The following is a 16,703-nucleotide window of genomic DNA, read 5'->3' as shown; positions in this document are numbered from 1 at the left end:
TAATGATCTGTGCAGAGGCTGTTGAAGTATCCTGCAGGTCTCTAGAAAGACTAATTGTACAGTCACACTAATTTGCATAATTATTCTAAAAGTATTTTATCTTCACAAATCTAGCTATTTAGCTGAGTATATGTGTGTGTGGAGGCTTGAGATGTGTATCTGGATAGATAGACAGGGTTGGATTTCAATATGGTACACAATATTGAAGCCTTCTCCGTTATCTTATTGCCCGTTGCGAGTGCCTGTTTGGGGTCATTCCAAATAGTTAAATGTCTCTCGCACCAGTATGTACAGACAGCCGGGAGAACAAGTATTTGATACACTGCCGATTTTGCAGGTTTTCCTACTTACAAAGCATGTAGAGGTCTATAATTTTTATCATAGGTACACTTCAACTGTGAGAGACGGAATCTAAAACAAAAATCCAGAAAATCACATTGTATGATTTTTAAGTAATTAATGAGCATTTTATTGCATGACATAAGTATTTGATACATCAGAAAAGCAGAACTTAATATTTGGTACAGAAACCTTTGTTTCCAATTACAGAGATCATACGTTTCCTGTAGTTCTTGACCAGATTTGTACACACTGCAGCAGGGATTTTGGCCCACTCCTCCATACAGACCTTCTACAGATCCTTCAGGTTTCGTGGCTGTCGCTGGACAATACGGACTTTCAGCTCCCTCCAAAGATTTTCTATTGGGTTCAGGTCTGGAGACTGGCTAGGCCACTCCAGGACCTTGAGATGCTTCTTACGGAGCCACTCCTTAGTTGCTCTGGCTGTGTGTTTCGGGTCGTTGTCATGCTGGACGACCCAGCCACGACCCATCTCCAATGCTCTTACTGAGGGAAGGAGGTTGTTGGCCAAGATCTCGCGATACATGGCCCCATCCATCCTCCCCTCAATACGGTGCAGTCGTCCTGTCCCCTTTGCAGAAAAGCATCCCCAAAGAATGATGTTTCCACCTCCATGCTTCACGGTTGGGATGGTGTTCTTGGGGTTGAACTCATCCTTCTTCTTCCTCCAAACACGCCGAGTGGAGTTTAGACCAAAACGCTCTATTTTTGTCTCCTCAGACCACATGACCTTCTCCCATTCCTCCTCTGGATCATCCAGATGGACATTGGCAAACTTCAGACAGGCCTGGACATGCGCTGGCTTGAGCAGGGGGACCTTGCGTGCGCTGTAGGATTTTAATCCATGACGGCGTAGTGTGTTACTAATGGTTTTCTTTGAGACTGTGGTCCCAGCTCTCTTCAGGTCATTGACCAGGTCCTGCCGTGTAGTTCTGGGCTGAACCCTCACCTTCCTCATGATCATTGATGTCCCACGAGGTGAGATCTTGCATGGAGCCCCAGACCGAGGGTGATTGACCGTCATCTTGAACTTCTTCCATTTTCGAATAATTGCTCCAACAGTTGTTGCCTTCTCACCAAGCTGCTTGCCTATTGTCCTGTAGCCCATCCCAGCCTTGTGCAGGTCTACAATTTGATCCCTGATGTCCTTACACAGCTCTCTGGTCTTGCCCATTGTGGAGAGGTTGGAGTCTGTTTGAGTGTGTGGACAGGTGTCTTTTATACAGGTAACGAGTTCAAACAGTTGCAGTTAATACAGGTAATGAGTGGAGAACACGAGGGCTTCTTAAAGAAACACTAACAGGTCTGTGAGAGCTGGAATTCTTACTGGTTGGTAGGTGATCAAATACTTATGTCATGCAATAAAATGCTAATTAATTACTTAAAAATCATACAATGTGATTTTCTGGATTTTTGTTTTGTTTTGTTTGTCTCTCACAGTTGAAGTGTATCTATGATAAAAAATGACAGACCTCTACATGCTTTGTAAGTAGGAAAACCTGCAAAATCGACAGTGTATCAAATACTTGTTCTCCCCACTGTATATGCCAGCAGGTTGGTCCTGGTCAGTCCCTAGATGGGTGGACAAATGCTGCTGGAAGTGGTGTTGGAGGGCCAGTAAGAAACACTCTTTCCTCTGGTCTAAAAAACATCCCAATGCCCCAGGGCAGGGATTGGGGACATCAGTCTTTCGGATGGGACGTTAAACGGGTGTCCAAACTCTCTGAGGTCATTAAAGATCCCATAGCACTTATCGTAAGAGTAGGGGTGTCCTGGCTAAATTCCCAATCTGACCCTCAAACCGTCATGGTCACCTAATAATCCACAGTTTGCAATTGGCTCATTCATCCCCCTCCTCTCCCCTGTAACTATTCCCCAGGTTGTTGCTGTAAATGAGAATGTGTTCTCAGTCAACTTACCTGGTAAAATAATGGATAAATTAAAAAAAATATATAGGAAGGTTGCTTGTCTGCTATGTAATTCCAGTTTGTATTGTCATACAGCTATCAGATAATGGATTGTGAAATATAAATATATTTGTGGCATCTTCCCCACTTGTGCCCTTTTTGAAACATAATATGAGCAAATGCTTAACTGGATCGTGTTCAAATTCCATGTATTAGTTCTATGGGAATTACTGTATCTGCAGAGCTGTTCATTTCTGTATTGTACAGTTTGCAGATTTTGATAAATGGGTGTCAAATATTGCAGATACAGCAATATCTTAGAAGAAATTGCCCGATCGTGCTTTATTTGAACACATGTATGTAGTTGGGAGGGCAGTATAGGACTTACCCTTTCTTTAGTTGACAGTTGCATATAAATGAACTGTCAATGGATTTCTGAAAATATCTATTGAGTCAATGTTGTTTGTTAGCCATCCATATAATGCTTAGTCAAACACAAGATGTTTCTTGGCCAGGACTCCTCCTCATCACGCATGAGTCAGTGTTTCCCTGTCTGCTCTCGCCAGAGGGAGCGTAAACATTGCTTTGAAGTGGATTATACAGCCCAAGGAGCAGACTTAGACCATTCCACCCTGTTCCCACTGCAGAATCCCATATGCTTATCACATTCATATGAAAGCCAAATTGTTTTTGTTTAGCCTCATACACTAACCATGCCTATTTCATGAGGAGTCATTCTTGCTCTTGGAGGTGATATGTCCTTCATTGGCAAACACCTCTCTCTGCCCCTGTCATGATTCAGCCCATCAACTTGTACAGGCTTTAGAGGAGCCAAGCTGTTGAAAGGCCATGTTGACCTTGCCTAGTCAGCTATTAAAGTCAGTTCCATCTCTGCTGTCTGCTCCTGGAGTCCTGCAACCGCAGCACTAATATCACAGTATCACATTAATACAAATCTTAATGAAGTTGACTCACCTTGCAGTTAGAAGTGACTAAATGTGGTTCCCTTTTGATTTACATGGCCTGTCAGAGTCCCCTGTACCTCCCACTAGTGTGCTCCTCTTCTGAATGTCCTGGACTGTTAGATTTAGGGGTTTCAAAGCTGTCAGATGGTTCGTGCCATTTCAGCCCCCCAGCCTGTGTGTGAACAGGAGTAGACAGCCCAGACTGAAGCTGCTGCCCCCGTGGAGGTGTGGTGTCTCTGGCCATCTTCAAAGTGGTAACACAAACCGCTGGTGGCTTGGTGGGTACTGAATTGTCAACTTTATGAATAATGAGGAGAGAGAATATCTACAATGCCTTCAGAAAGTATTCACACCCCTTGACTTTTTCCACATTTGTTGTGTTACATTCTGAATTTAAAATGGATTAAATATATTTTGAATACTTTCTGAAGGCATTTTAAAATTCCCATATATTCATAGAAAGTAAATGATAAAATGCCACAGATATAGGAAAGTAGCCTCGTACAACCATCCTGATTTTGCGAGCTTACATCTGTGTAGCGAAACAGAATGTGAGCTGGCAAGATCCAAATGGTCATACGAGGTTAACAGTACAGGGCTAGAATGAAACATTGTATAGAAGAGAATTCCAGTCCACATGGTATTGTCAAAAGAGGCCCTGAAGTCTGTGGGGGCACCAGCTCAGACAAGGGAGAGGACGATCATTTAACTTCTTGCCTGCTTGCAGTCCAGTGACAGTGACACTGTCTGTTTATAGCCCTTAATGTGGATCTCTGTCCTCCTCATTTGTGAGAGTTTTGTTTTCAGGATATTAATCATTTGTTTGTGGTGCAGCCTTTTGCCTTTTAGGCATGAGGTACACTACATTTACAAAAAGTATGTGGACACCCCTTCAAATTAGTGGATTTGGCCATTTCAACCATACCGGTTGCTGACAGGTGTATAAAATTGAGCACACAGCCATGTAATCTCCATAGACAAACATTGGCAGTAGAATGGCCTTACTGAAAAGCTCAGTGACTTTCAATGTGGCACCATCATAGGATGCCACCTTTCAACAAGTCAGTTTGTGAAATTTCTGGCCTGCTAGAGCTGCCCCGGTCAATTGTAAGTGCTGTTATTGTGAAGTGGAAAAGTCTAGGAGCAACAACGGCTCAGCCACTAAGTGGTAGGCCAAACAAGCTCACAGAACGGGACCGCTGAGTGCTGAATCGCGTAGCGCGCAAAAATCATATGTCCTCAGTTGTAACACTCACTACCGAGTTCCAAACTGCTTCTGTAAGCAACGTCAGCACAATAACTGTTCGTAGGGAGCTTCATTAAATGGGTTTCCATGGCTGATCAGCTGCACAGAAGCCTAAGATCACCATGCGCAATGCCAAGCGTCAGCTGGAGTGGTGTAAAGCTCACCGCCATTGGACTCCAGAGCGGTGGAAATGCATTCTCTGGAGTGATGAATCACGCTACCATCTGGCAGACTGACGAACAAATTTGGGTTTAGCAGATGCCAAGAGAACGCTACCAACTGTAAAGTTTGGTGGAGGAGGAATAATAGTCTGGGGCTTTTTTTCATTGTTTGAGCTAGGCCCCTTAGTTCCAGTGAAGGGAAATCTTAACGCTACAGCACACAATGACATTCTAGATGATGCTGTGCTTCTTCCAACTTTGTGGCAACAGTTTGGGGAAGGCAATGTCTTGTCAGCATGACAATGCCCCCGTGCACAAAGCATACAGAAATGGTTTGTCGACATCGGTGTGGGAGTACTTGACTGGACTGTGCAGAGCCATGACCTCAACCCTATCGAACACCTTTGGGATCAATTGGAACACCGACTGCGAGCCAGACCTAATCGCCTGACATCAGTGCCCGATCTCACTCATGCTCTTGTGACTGAATGGAAGCAAGTTCCCGCAGCAATGTTCCAACATCTAGCGGGAAGCCTTCCCAGAAGATTAGAGGCTGTTATAGCAGCAAAGGGGGAAGCAACTCCATATTAATGTCCATGATTTTTGGAATGTGATGTTTGATGAGCAGGTGTCCACATACTTTTGGTCATGTTGTGTAACAACAACAGTATGAAGGAAATGTCTTTGTGAGACACGCCCATTGGAAAGGCTGCATTCGATTGTTCACTCAGCCTTTGGTCACTGAGGCACCCAGCAACCTTGTCTTAGACGACAGATAAATGTGTCAATGACATTTAAGACTGTTAGATATAAGATATGTGAGATGATGACCACAATGCGAGCAGGTCTTGCTTAAATAGGAAGCAGTAGATGTCATGACATTAACAGACACAATTTTCTGTCAGACATTATAGGGCAGAGAATTGTTATTTCTGGCTCTGGAGGGCTGGCATCCTGCGGCTTTTATGGATAACATAAAATCTCGGATGTCTAACAATCCAGAATTACTTGTAATATAGGCCCATTAATAAAAACGCTGAAAGAGAGAATGATTAAACAAAGTCATTTGGTGCTCAGCTGCAATGAACATGGGGGATGCCCCCGTCTAAAGTGTTTCAGCCCAAGAGGAATGCATTCATCAGGGATACAGACACGTTTGGGGATGGGAGAGACCTGCAGAGATGCGTCCCGAGTGAGCACTTGAAAGAGCTCAAATCTTTAACATCTGTTTAACCATCCTCAGATCATTTGTGTTCCCCAGCTCTTGTAACAGAGAACATTTGCTAAATACCCCTGAGGAAGATCTGTGTTTGATCCTCGATCTGTAAGGCTGTGAAAGGGATTTGGGGATGGGATGATGGGTTCTCACCGTCATCCATATAAAAGGGCGAGAGGCTGTGAACCACTACACCACTTCTGTAAGCGGTTAGCTGTATGAGCTCAGCTGACCCACAGAGCAGAGCCACGGTGTGAGAACAGGGTTGTGATGTCGACCAGTGACCTGGCCACTACTGACCCACAGAGCAGAGCCACGGTGTGAGAACAGGGTGGTGATGCCGACCAGTGACCTGGCCACCACTGACCCACAGAGCAGAGCCACGGTGTGAGAACAGGGTGGTGATGTCGACCAGTGACCTGGCCACCACTGACCCACAGAGCAGAGCCACGGTGTGAGAACAGGGTGGTGATGTCGACCAGTGACCTGGCCACCACTGACCCACAGAGCAGAGCCACGGTGTGAGAACAGGGTTGTGATGTCGACCAGTGACCTGGCCACTACTGACCCACAGAGCAGAGCCACGGTGTGAGAACAGGGTGGTGATGTCGACCAGTGACCTGGCCACCACTGACCCACAGAGCAGAGCCACGGTGTGAGAACAGGGGTGTGATGTCGACCAGTGACCTGGCCACCACTGACCCACAGAGCAGAGCCACGGTGTGAGAACAGGGTGGTGATGCCGACCAGTGACCTGGCCACCACTGACCCACAGAGCAGAGCCACGGTGTGAGAACAGGGTGGTGATGCCGACCAGTGACCTGGCCACCACTGACCCACAGAGCAGAGCCACGGTGTGAGAACAGGGTGGTGATGCCGACCAGTGACCTGGCCACCACTGACCCACAGAGCAGAGCCACGGTGTGAGAACAGGGTGGTGATGTCGACCAGTGACCTGGCCACCACTGACCCACAGAGCAGAGCCACGGTGAGAATAGAGGTGTAATGCCGAGCTTCCCTAATGTTCCTTGTCCTTTTAAAGCGGTGGAGCTGATGGACAGACAGACCCGCTGGTACCTTCATTTATTTGTTCCGTATTTTACCAGGTGAGTTGACTGAGAATACATTCTCCTTTACAGCAACGGCCTGGAGAAAGTTACAAAACATCATCAAAATGCATAGTTGATATACTGTATAAGCAAGCAAAAAAAACACAAACACAATGAAATATAAACACAATATAAACACAAGATCAAGGTCCTCAAACAGCCATCTGGACTGTCTCAGAGGCACCAATTCATCCATTCCACAAGCAAGGTGGATCTAGGAGACTTCCAAGAAGAACGGCATACTTTCTAATACAGTGACGTGTGCTGAAACTAGCGCCTGTAATGAAGTGTAGTTCGCTATGAGAAACTTTGTGCTATTTGACTATTGACAAATGTGGCCATGAAGATAAAGTGAGCTGAGGTTTTTGACCTTTCTCTCTGATGGTTTGACAGGTGCCGGCAGGGTGATGTCTATTTTTTATTTTTTTAATGAACACAAACGCCCGCGATTGAGAGAATTGAGCCTTGCCGCTCTTTGGCAGGACTGCACATACCAAAGCAGATTTTTCCACACCTTTAGAAGATGATAGAGGTGTCAGAAAACACTCCGTGTTTCATTATTTATCCTTTTCAGAGAAGGATTGTGACCATATGTGGCTTCTCTGTTGGCTTGTCATGAAGGAATCTGGCATCAACTGATCTTACAATCAGAGCAGTGTAGACACAGACCATGAAGTATTAGATAAACACTTAGCCACCTTCTCAGAAGTAACTTCTTATTGTTACAGTGTGAGTAACACAGTGTGTGTCATCCTGTCAAGAAATCTAATGGCTTTGCACTAGTGCCAGAATCTAGAACAACTAGAATAGATCAATAGGGTAGATGAAGTATTTTGTATTTACAATGCGGCTTCCACCTCCCATCTCAAAGAGTAGTAATAACTCTGTCTCCACCTCTCCCCGCCCACTCCTCCCATTTCCTCTCCTCTTCCCTCCTCTCCCACCTTCTCTCTCTCTCTCTCTCACACACACACAAGACACACACACACGAGACACAGTTGAGACGCAATTGATTTGAGCTGGAATCTGGCTGCTTCATATCCCATCAGTTCCTTTGCTCTGGATAACATCTTGCCTTTACCAGTAGCGTGTATACATGGACCGATAAATTATTTTAATTTATTTATCTTTCGTCTCTCTGTTTCACAATTTTCCATCAATTCGCAAGTGGCTGAATCTCACCGGAGAAATCAGAGCGAGGGATACAGCGCTCCTCTGTCTTAGTATGTGTAGCCCATGTATCTGATGCTCTCTGGAATAAAAGAGTATAACATGTTGCTGCCATAGCATTTGATTGATTGATGCCAGCAAGCTTTTGGCCTCCCTTGTTAACATTTTTATAAAATAATTAGCCAATCAGCATTGAGCTGAGCTCAACTGTGGGTTGTCCCGGCACAGCAAAACGCCAACCAAGGGAGGCCAGTTTGGATTTGGCTCCACACCAATCAAATCACATCCTAAGCAAAACGTCATCATTGTCAGACTTCTGGTCTGCTTGTGTTGCTGTCCTGCAGTAGCGAGTTTGCTAAATCGGTTCTTTCCTAAGCAATGTATGGAGATGTGGATTTGGACTTGTAGTTTTGACTTAACTCTCTGTACAGGCCAATGATTATGATGGCAATTCTGATCTTACCATAGATTCATATATTGTGCCACAGTCCTGAGACGATTGAAGTTCAATATGTAGCCTACAGTAGATGTACAGTTGAAGTCAGAAGTTTACATACACCTAAGTGAAATGCATTTAAACTCAGTTTTTTTTCTCACAATTCCTGACATTTAATCCTATTTAAAATTCCCTGTCTTAGGTCAGTTAGGATCACCACTTTATTTTAAGAATGTGAAATGTCAGAATAATAGTAGAGATAATGATTTATTTCAGCTTTTATTTATTTAATCACATTCCTAGTGTCTCAGAAGTTTACATACACTCAATTAGTATTTGGTAGCATTGCCTTTAAATAGTTTAAATAGTTTAACTTGGGTCAAATGTTTTGGGTAGTCTTCCACAAGCTTCCCACAATAAGTTGGGTGAATTTTGGCCCATTCCTCCTGACAGAGCTGGTGTAACTGAATCAGGTTTGTTGTCCCTCCTTGCTCGCACACACTTTTTCAGTTCTGCCCACAACTTTTCTATAGGATTGAGGTCAGGGCTTTGTGATGGCCACTCCAATACCTTGACGTTGTTGCCACAACTTGGAAGTATGCTTGGGGTCATTGTCCATTTGGAAGACCCATTTGCGACCAAGCTTTAACTTCCTGACTGATGTCTTGAGATGTTGCTTCAATATATCCACATAATTTCCCATCCTCATGATGCCATCTATTTTGTGAAGTGCACCAGTCCCTCCTGCAGCAAAGCACCCCCACAACATGATGCTGCCACCCTCGTGCTTCACAGTTAGGATGGTGTTCTACGGCTTGCAAGCCTCCCCCTTTTTCCTCCAAACATAACAATGGTCATTATGGCCAAACAATTATATTTTTGTTTCATCAGACCAGAGGACATTTCTCCAAAAAGTATGATCTTTGTCCCCATGTGCAGTTGCAAACCGTAGTCTGGCTTTTTATGGTGGTTTTGGAGCAGTGGCTTCTTCCTTGCTGAGCGGTCTTTCAGGTTATGTCGATATAGGGACTCGTTTTACTGTGGATATAGATACTTTTGGACCTGTTTCCTCCAGCATCTTCACAGGTCCTTTGCTGTTGTTCTGGGATTGATTTGCACTTTTCACACCAAAGTACGTTCATCTCTAGGAGACAGAACGTGTCTCCTTCCTGAGCGGTATGATGGCTGTGCGGTCCCATGGTGTTTATACTTGCATACTATTATTTGTAAAGATGAACGTGGTACCTTCAGGCGTTTGGAAATTGCTCCCAAGGATGAACCAGACTTGTGGCATTCTGCAATTTTTGTTCTGAGGTCTTGGCTGATTTATTTTGATTTCCCATGATATCAAGCAAAGAGGCACTGAGTTTGAAGGTACCTAAGTGTATGTAAACTTCCGACTTCAACTGTATGTACCCTAGTAGGCTCACGCTAACTAGTTAGCTAACTTAGCTGGTTCATTGTTGCGAGTGAGGAAGTTGGGCTAACAAACATTTGAACTAGGTAGCCTATGAAAACATAAACTAAAAGCGTACTTATATGACAGAGTCATAGACTGTTTTGCCAACATGAAAGAAATGAGGATGGCATTGGCGTTCAACTAGTTTACAAGTAGGGTGAGTCAACATTTTTTTAATTTTTTTACTTGCGCGCACACACACACAAGCTCACACACACACGTACACGCGCACACACACACACACAGACAGAAATCAGTACCATGGACAGCCACATGATTTTTAGCAACATTGATTGGACAAAATGTGTTTGTTTTTCATTTTGATTTCAGTGTTTTAAACTAAGCATATACTGTATATAGCCTTGTTGATTTGATGATGTTTACACGTAAGTTGATATCATGCTGGAATAGCCGAGGCAGTGCTCCTGTTGTCTTTGTGTTGACTTGGGGTAACACCATCGTTCTAAATCAGTAGTTGTTTAGTAGACTGTCGGAAACAGTAACTTGCTTGACAATACTGCATGTCACATGACTGTTTTTTTACGTGCAATATTTGCTTTGGGGACTTCACCGGACAGATGTTGTGTTCCAGTTTTGTGATGAAACAAATGTATGTGTAGTTGAATTTCTTTCCGCCGCTTTGTGACTGTCTTTTTGTTGTCACAGCCTTATTGTGTACTGTATCAAGGTGGCGTGTGAAGGAATGGGTTATAGAGCAAACACAATTATCACAATGGAAGTTGTAATATGGCTGTTTTACTGTCTTGGTTTCCCCTGTGATTTTACCCACGCACCACTACTGTTTTCAACAAAAGTCCACCTGTCTACATTTACAGTGTAAGCAACGCAGTATTTATGTTGTGACATTTATATGGTGGCGTTTCGTGACAATTTTCTTTACGTCAAATAAAAGGCATATATATTCTCCAGGCTTGGCTTAAAGGGCAATAGTTTTTTTGTTTAGCTTTTCGGTCTTGTTGCCAGTACCTCCGTCCCTACAGTCTTTGTTTGTTCGAAGTGTATTCATGTGTGGGTGATTCCATTATTAATCCATACAAAGCCCCTATATCGTTGGTGTGTCTCTGAAGAAACAGCAGTTTTACAAAGTATCCTCTTAAGGGGAAAGCACAGGGACTCCCTAATGCTGCTGCCTGCTGCCTGGGTGAAGCTCCAATCAGAGCTTCGCTGCTTGCGTGAGAGGAATTACTCAGTATTTATGCTCCATGGCTTTTGTGCTGCTGCATATTGGGCAGAAAAGCAAATAAATTCCCTCGTCTTCACTGCTTTTGGCTCGCGCAGCAAGGAAACAAATTGGACTTGTTTCATCTGAAATTTAAATAATTTGCTTTTGTTAGCGAGTCCAGGTTTTCCTCCAAGTGCTAAAATATTCATATTAGTTTTGTCGTCATTGCAGCTAAAACTTGAGTTGCTCAGAGCTGACAGTAAAGGCTATGTTTGTCATCATTTTCAGTAGGACTCAGTACTACAGTATTAACAAGCATATATAGGAAGGTGACTGCAAAGGTTAAATCCCACCTGGGCAGGTTAATTCACCTGTAATATTTTGAAGAGCTTTGTCACTTACCATGGGTTGGGACATTAACATGACTTATTTACTACATACAATACAGTATGGAAGGCCCAAAGCTTCCATGACTAATAACCTGTAGTTTCATACTGTATATATCTACTCAAAGCCTAGCATTTTGGCTCAGTAGCTCTCTGTCTTCATGGCCATAGAAGAACATCAAACCATTAATATGTGCCTCTCTGTCTGTCTGTCTGTCTGTCTGACTGACAAAGCTTGTCATGAGGCCAGAGCAACAGGAAGTCAATTTAGATCCAGTTCCCTCAGGACACCTGCCAGTGAATTATGTGTTTCACTAACTGTTTTCATTCTGCTTTCCAGGACTGGACATACATATTGATCTGAGATGCTAATTCATCTTAACATTAGTGATGGGGGGAAAACATCGATACAGTTGATGATGATGATTGAGTGGGTGCTTATACAGTGTTTGTCCTAATTCACACATGTACAAGTGTGTAGTATACCAATGTGTGAATTGGAATTTAAATGTTTTGCATATCCCAACTACCTAACACACCCTCGGAGAGTGGGGTTATGGCCAGGGTCCGCCATTATCAACGGCAAACCTGGAGCAGTAAGGTGGTAAGTGCCTCGCTCAAGGGCACATTGACAGATCTTCCACCTTGTGGGCTCAGGGATTTGAACTAACAACCTTTCAGTTACTGGCCCAATACTCTAACTGCTAGGCTACTTGCCACTATGTTATTTTAGACAATATTATATTGACACTTTGACTCCATGTATCAATTTGTTATACATACATACATACATATATACATACATACATACATACATACATACATACATACATACATACATACATACATACATACATACATACATACATACATACATACATACATACATACATACATACATACATACATACAGTGCATTCGGAAAGTATTCAGACCCTTTGACTTTTTCCACATTTTGTTACTTTACAGCCTTGTTCTAAAATGTATTAACTCGTTTTGTCCCCCTCATCAATCTACACACAATAACCCATAATGACAAAGCAATTTTTTTAAATTTTAATTTTAGCAAATTTATAAAATAAAAACATTTGAAATATAAAATTGATTACAGCCTCAAGTTTTATTGGGTACGAGTTTCTCTTCTCTGCAGATGCTACCAGGCTCTGTCAGGTTGGATGGGGAGCGTCGCTGCACAGCTAGTTTCAGGTTTCTCCAGAGATGTTCAATCGGGTTCAAGTCCGGGCTCTGGCTGGGACACTCAAGGACATTCAGAGACTTGTCCCGAAGCCACTCCTGCGTTGTCTTGGCTTTGTGCTTAGGTTCGTTGTCCTGTTGGAAGGTAAACCTTTGTCCCAGTCTGAGGCCCTGAGCACTCTGGAGCTGGTTTTCATCAAGGATCTCTCTGGACTTTGCTCCGTTCATCTTTCCCTTAATCCTGACTAGACTCCCAGTCCCTGCCGCAGAAAAACATCCCCACATCATGGTGCTGCCACCACCATGCTTCACCGTAGGGATGGTGCCAGGTTTCCTTCAGACTTGGCATTCAGGCCAAAGAGTTCAATCTTGGTTTCATCAGACCAGAGAATCTTGTTTCTCATGGTCTGAAAGTCCTTTAGGTGCCTTTTGGCAAACTCCAAGTGGGCTGTTACTGAGGAGTGGCTTCCGTCTGGCCACTTTTACCATAAAGGCCTGAGTGGTGGAGTGCTGCAGATGGTTGTCCTTCTGGAAGGTTCTTCAATCTCCACAGAGGAACTTTGGAGCTCTTTCAGAGTGACCATCGGGTTCTTATTGTTGAGCCCTGACTTCACAACACATTTCCCAATTGGGACGTTAAAAATAACTCGAGGGGATTCTCCCCTGTTTGCTCAGTTTGGCCGGGTGGCCAGCTCCAGGAAGAGGTGGTTCCAAACTTTTTCCATTTAAGAATGATGGAGGCCACTGTGTTCTTGGGGACCTTCAATGCTGAATAATTTTTTTGGTACCCTTCCCCAGATCTCTTCCTCAACAAAATCCTGTCTTGGAGCTCTATGGACAATTCCTTCGACCTCATATGGCTTGGTTTTTGCTCTGACATGCACTGTCAACTGTGGGACCTTATATAGACAGGTGTGTGCCTTTCCAAATCATGTCCAGTCAATAGAATTACCACAGGTGGACTCCAATCAAGTTGTATAAACATCTCAAGGATCATCGATAGAAGCAGGATGCACCTGAGCTCTATTTCGAGTCTTATAGTAAAGGGCCTGAATAATGTAAATAAGGTATATTTCTTTTTTTACATTTGCAAACATTTCTAAAAACCTGTTTTTGCTTTGTCATTATGGGGTATTGTGTGTAGATGGGTGAGGATTTATTTTTTCAATCAATTGTGGAATAAGGCTGTAATGTAACAACATTTGGAAAAAGTCAAGGGGTCGGAATACTTTCCGAACGTACTGTATATATACAGTACCAGTTAAAGGTTTGGACACACCTACTGTACACATTCCAGGATCTTTCTTTCTTTTACTATATTCTACATTGTAGAATAATAGTGAAGGCATCAAAACTATGAAATAACACGTATGGACTCATGTAGTAACCAAAAAAGTGTTAAACAAATCAAAATATATTTTATTTTTGAGATTCTTCAAAGTAGGCACTCTTTGCCTTGATGACAACATTTCACACTCTTGGAGGTCCTTGGCTATTCCCAGCCCTAACTAACATGTACATCTGTCTGTCCTTCTCTCTTTTCTGCAGGGTTTTGGGCCATAGTTTGATATGGCTGCCACTCTCCAGAAACTTGCAGTATCCGTGTCGGGCATATGGATCTGCCTCCTGCTCCTCAACCCCTTTCCACAAACTGGGTAGGATGACTCATAGTTCACTCCCTTCTCTCCCCTAGCTCTCTTCCATTTCCAGCCACTCGCTCTTCTCCACCTCTTCCTCCCTCCCGTCCTCTTCTGTCCCCCATTTTGAAGCTCTGGGGATGTGTTGCAGCTAATACATTCATTAATATGGCCCTTGTACTGTAGCCAGGCTTTATGATCCGCAGAATACCATTTGGAGGCAGACGTGGCCCAGTGTAAGTAGCTATTGGATTTCTAGTGGCAAAGCGAGGCTCAATAAACCTGGAGGAAGGGAAGGGAGGCTGGCCTGCCGACAGAGCAGAGGGGAGACCCGAGGGAAGGCTAGCTTGCCGACAGAGCAGAGGGGAGACCCGAGAGAAAGCTGATCTGCTGACAGAGAAAGGGGAGACCCGAGAGAAGGCTGGTCTGCCGACAGAGCAGAGGGGAGACCCGAGAGAAAGCTTATCTGCCGACAGAGCAGAGGGGAGACCCGAGAGAAGGCTGGTCTGCCGACAGAGAAGAGGGGAGACCCGAGAGAAGGCTGGTCTGCCGACAGAGCAGAGGGGAGACCCGAGAGAAAGCTTATCTGCCGACAGAGCAGAGGGGAGACCCGAGAGAAGGCTGGTCTGCCGACAGAGAAGAGGGGAGACCCGAGAGAAGGCTGGTCTGCCGACAGAGCAGAGGGGAGACCCGAGAGAAGGCTGGTCTGCCGACAGAGAAGAGGGGAGACCCGAGAGAAGGCTGGTCTGCCGACAGAGCAGAGGGGAGACCCGAGAGAAGGCTGGCCTGCCGACAGAGCAGAGGGGAGACCCGAGAGAAGGCTGGCCTGCCGACAGAGCAGAGGGGAGACCCGAGAGAAGGCTGGTCTGCCGACAGAGCAGAGGGGAGACCCGAGAGAGGGCTGGTCTGCCGACAGAGCAGAGGGGAGACCCGAGAGAGGGCTGGTCTGCCGACAGAGCAGAGGGGAGACCCGAGAGAGGGCTGGTCTGCCGACAGAGCAGAGGGGAGACCCGAGAGAAGGCTGGTCTGCCGACAGAGCAGAGGGGAGACACGAGAGAAGGCTGGCCTGCCGACAGAGCAGAGGGGAGACCAGAGAGAAGGCTGGGCGGCCGACAGAGCAGAGGGGAGACCCGAGGGAAGGCGAGAGATTGCTTAGCCTAGATTGAATTTCCATGGGGCCAGTTAGCTTTCACTTCCTATTAGCAGCACGCGGCACTGTCAGAAGGTGTACAGCCAGTAAGTTCTTGCCAAGACATAGCCATAGACAAGGCCTAAGATTACTGCATTATTCCTACCCCAGTCCATTCCCCCAGTGCAGTGTGCTGCATTCTCTAGCCTTGTGTATCCATTGAAGACCATTTTAAACCATGGGCAAGGCTCCCTAGCCTATCCAACCTTTTTAGAACACTGTTGCTTACCCTCGCTGACACTTACACAATCAATTAACACCTACCCCTCTCAACTCATTTGTTAGTCACCTCCCATTATCCACCTATTCCATTAGTTTGCTACAGAGAGATTTCTCTCCATCCATTAAAGAGAGTCAAATGAGTCATACAAAGCTTTACAGTTGTCAAGCTTCGGAACTAAAACTTTGCCAAGATGTTGTTATAAACACTGTATTATTAATTGTATAACTTCAATCAAAGGCTATTATGGGATTACCAGGTAATTCAGGACGTTACAACGCCATTTTATAAGATCAATCGTCTTCTCTTTTCCACAATTTCTGTGTTATCCATGATAGTATGCCTGTTATGCATATCATTTACAGTATATTATATGAAAGCACATGATAACGTTATATTCTTTACACGCTCTTATCCAGAGCAACTTACAAGAGCAATTTCCTAATTAAGTGCCTTGCTCAAGGACACATTAGATTTTTTTCACCTAGTCAGCTTGGGGGTTCGAACCAGTCCACTTTTGATTATTGGCCTAACGTTCTTAACCTCTAGGCTACCTGCCGTCCATAAATAATGTTTAGAATGTGTTTTATAGTATAGTTGTGTGTGCAGTTGTGTGGTCACAGGCACAGAGACGCATGATGCCTGCCTTTTTGCTAATACTACAATCAGGGTAATCTGTCACAGAAATGCATTGATTGAAATCTCTCTTTCTCCACTCTGGCCTGCACTAGAGGGACTGAGAGCGCACCCACAGGGAATCAGATGGGGGAGTTGAGGAGGGGGTTGAGGGGGAACGAGGTTGCAATCTAATTCGGCACCATAGACACACACACACACACACAAAATAGTGGAGTAGTGATTCATT

At 44.5% G+C, this 16,703-nt stretch overlaps 1 protein-coding gene across 1 annotated transcript in view; it reads left to right on the top strand.

Annotated features, from left to right (window-relative positions):
* LOC112231358 (gamma-aminobutyric acid receptor subunit alpha-3-like) overlaps positions 1–16,703 on the top strand; it is a 142,017-nt gene that overhangs the window by 15,418 nt on the left and 109,896 nt on the right. The window contains exon 2 of the mRNA XM_042311610.1: positions 14,341–14,447. Coding sequence (XP_042167544.1) covers positions 14,362–14,447 — 86 coding nt within the window. The 5' untranslated portion in view covers positions 14,341–14,361. The remainder of the gene's footprint in view (positions 1–14,340; positions 14,448–16,703) is intronic.

The sequence above is a fragment of the Oncorhynchus tshawytscha genome, linkage group LG33, assembly GCF_018296145.1.
Source record: "Oncorhynchus tshawytscha isolate Ot180627B linkage group LG33, Otsh_v2.0, whole genome shotgun sequence".
NCBI lineage: Eukaryota > Metazoa > Chordata > Actinopteri > Salmoniformes > Salmonidae > Oncorhynchus > Oncorhynchus tshawytscha.
The sequence above is the reverse complement of the archived record's forward strand: the minus strand, read 5'-3'. Positions and strand labels throughout refer to the sequence as shown.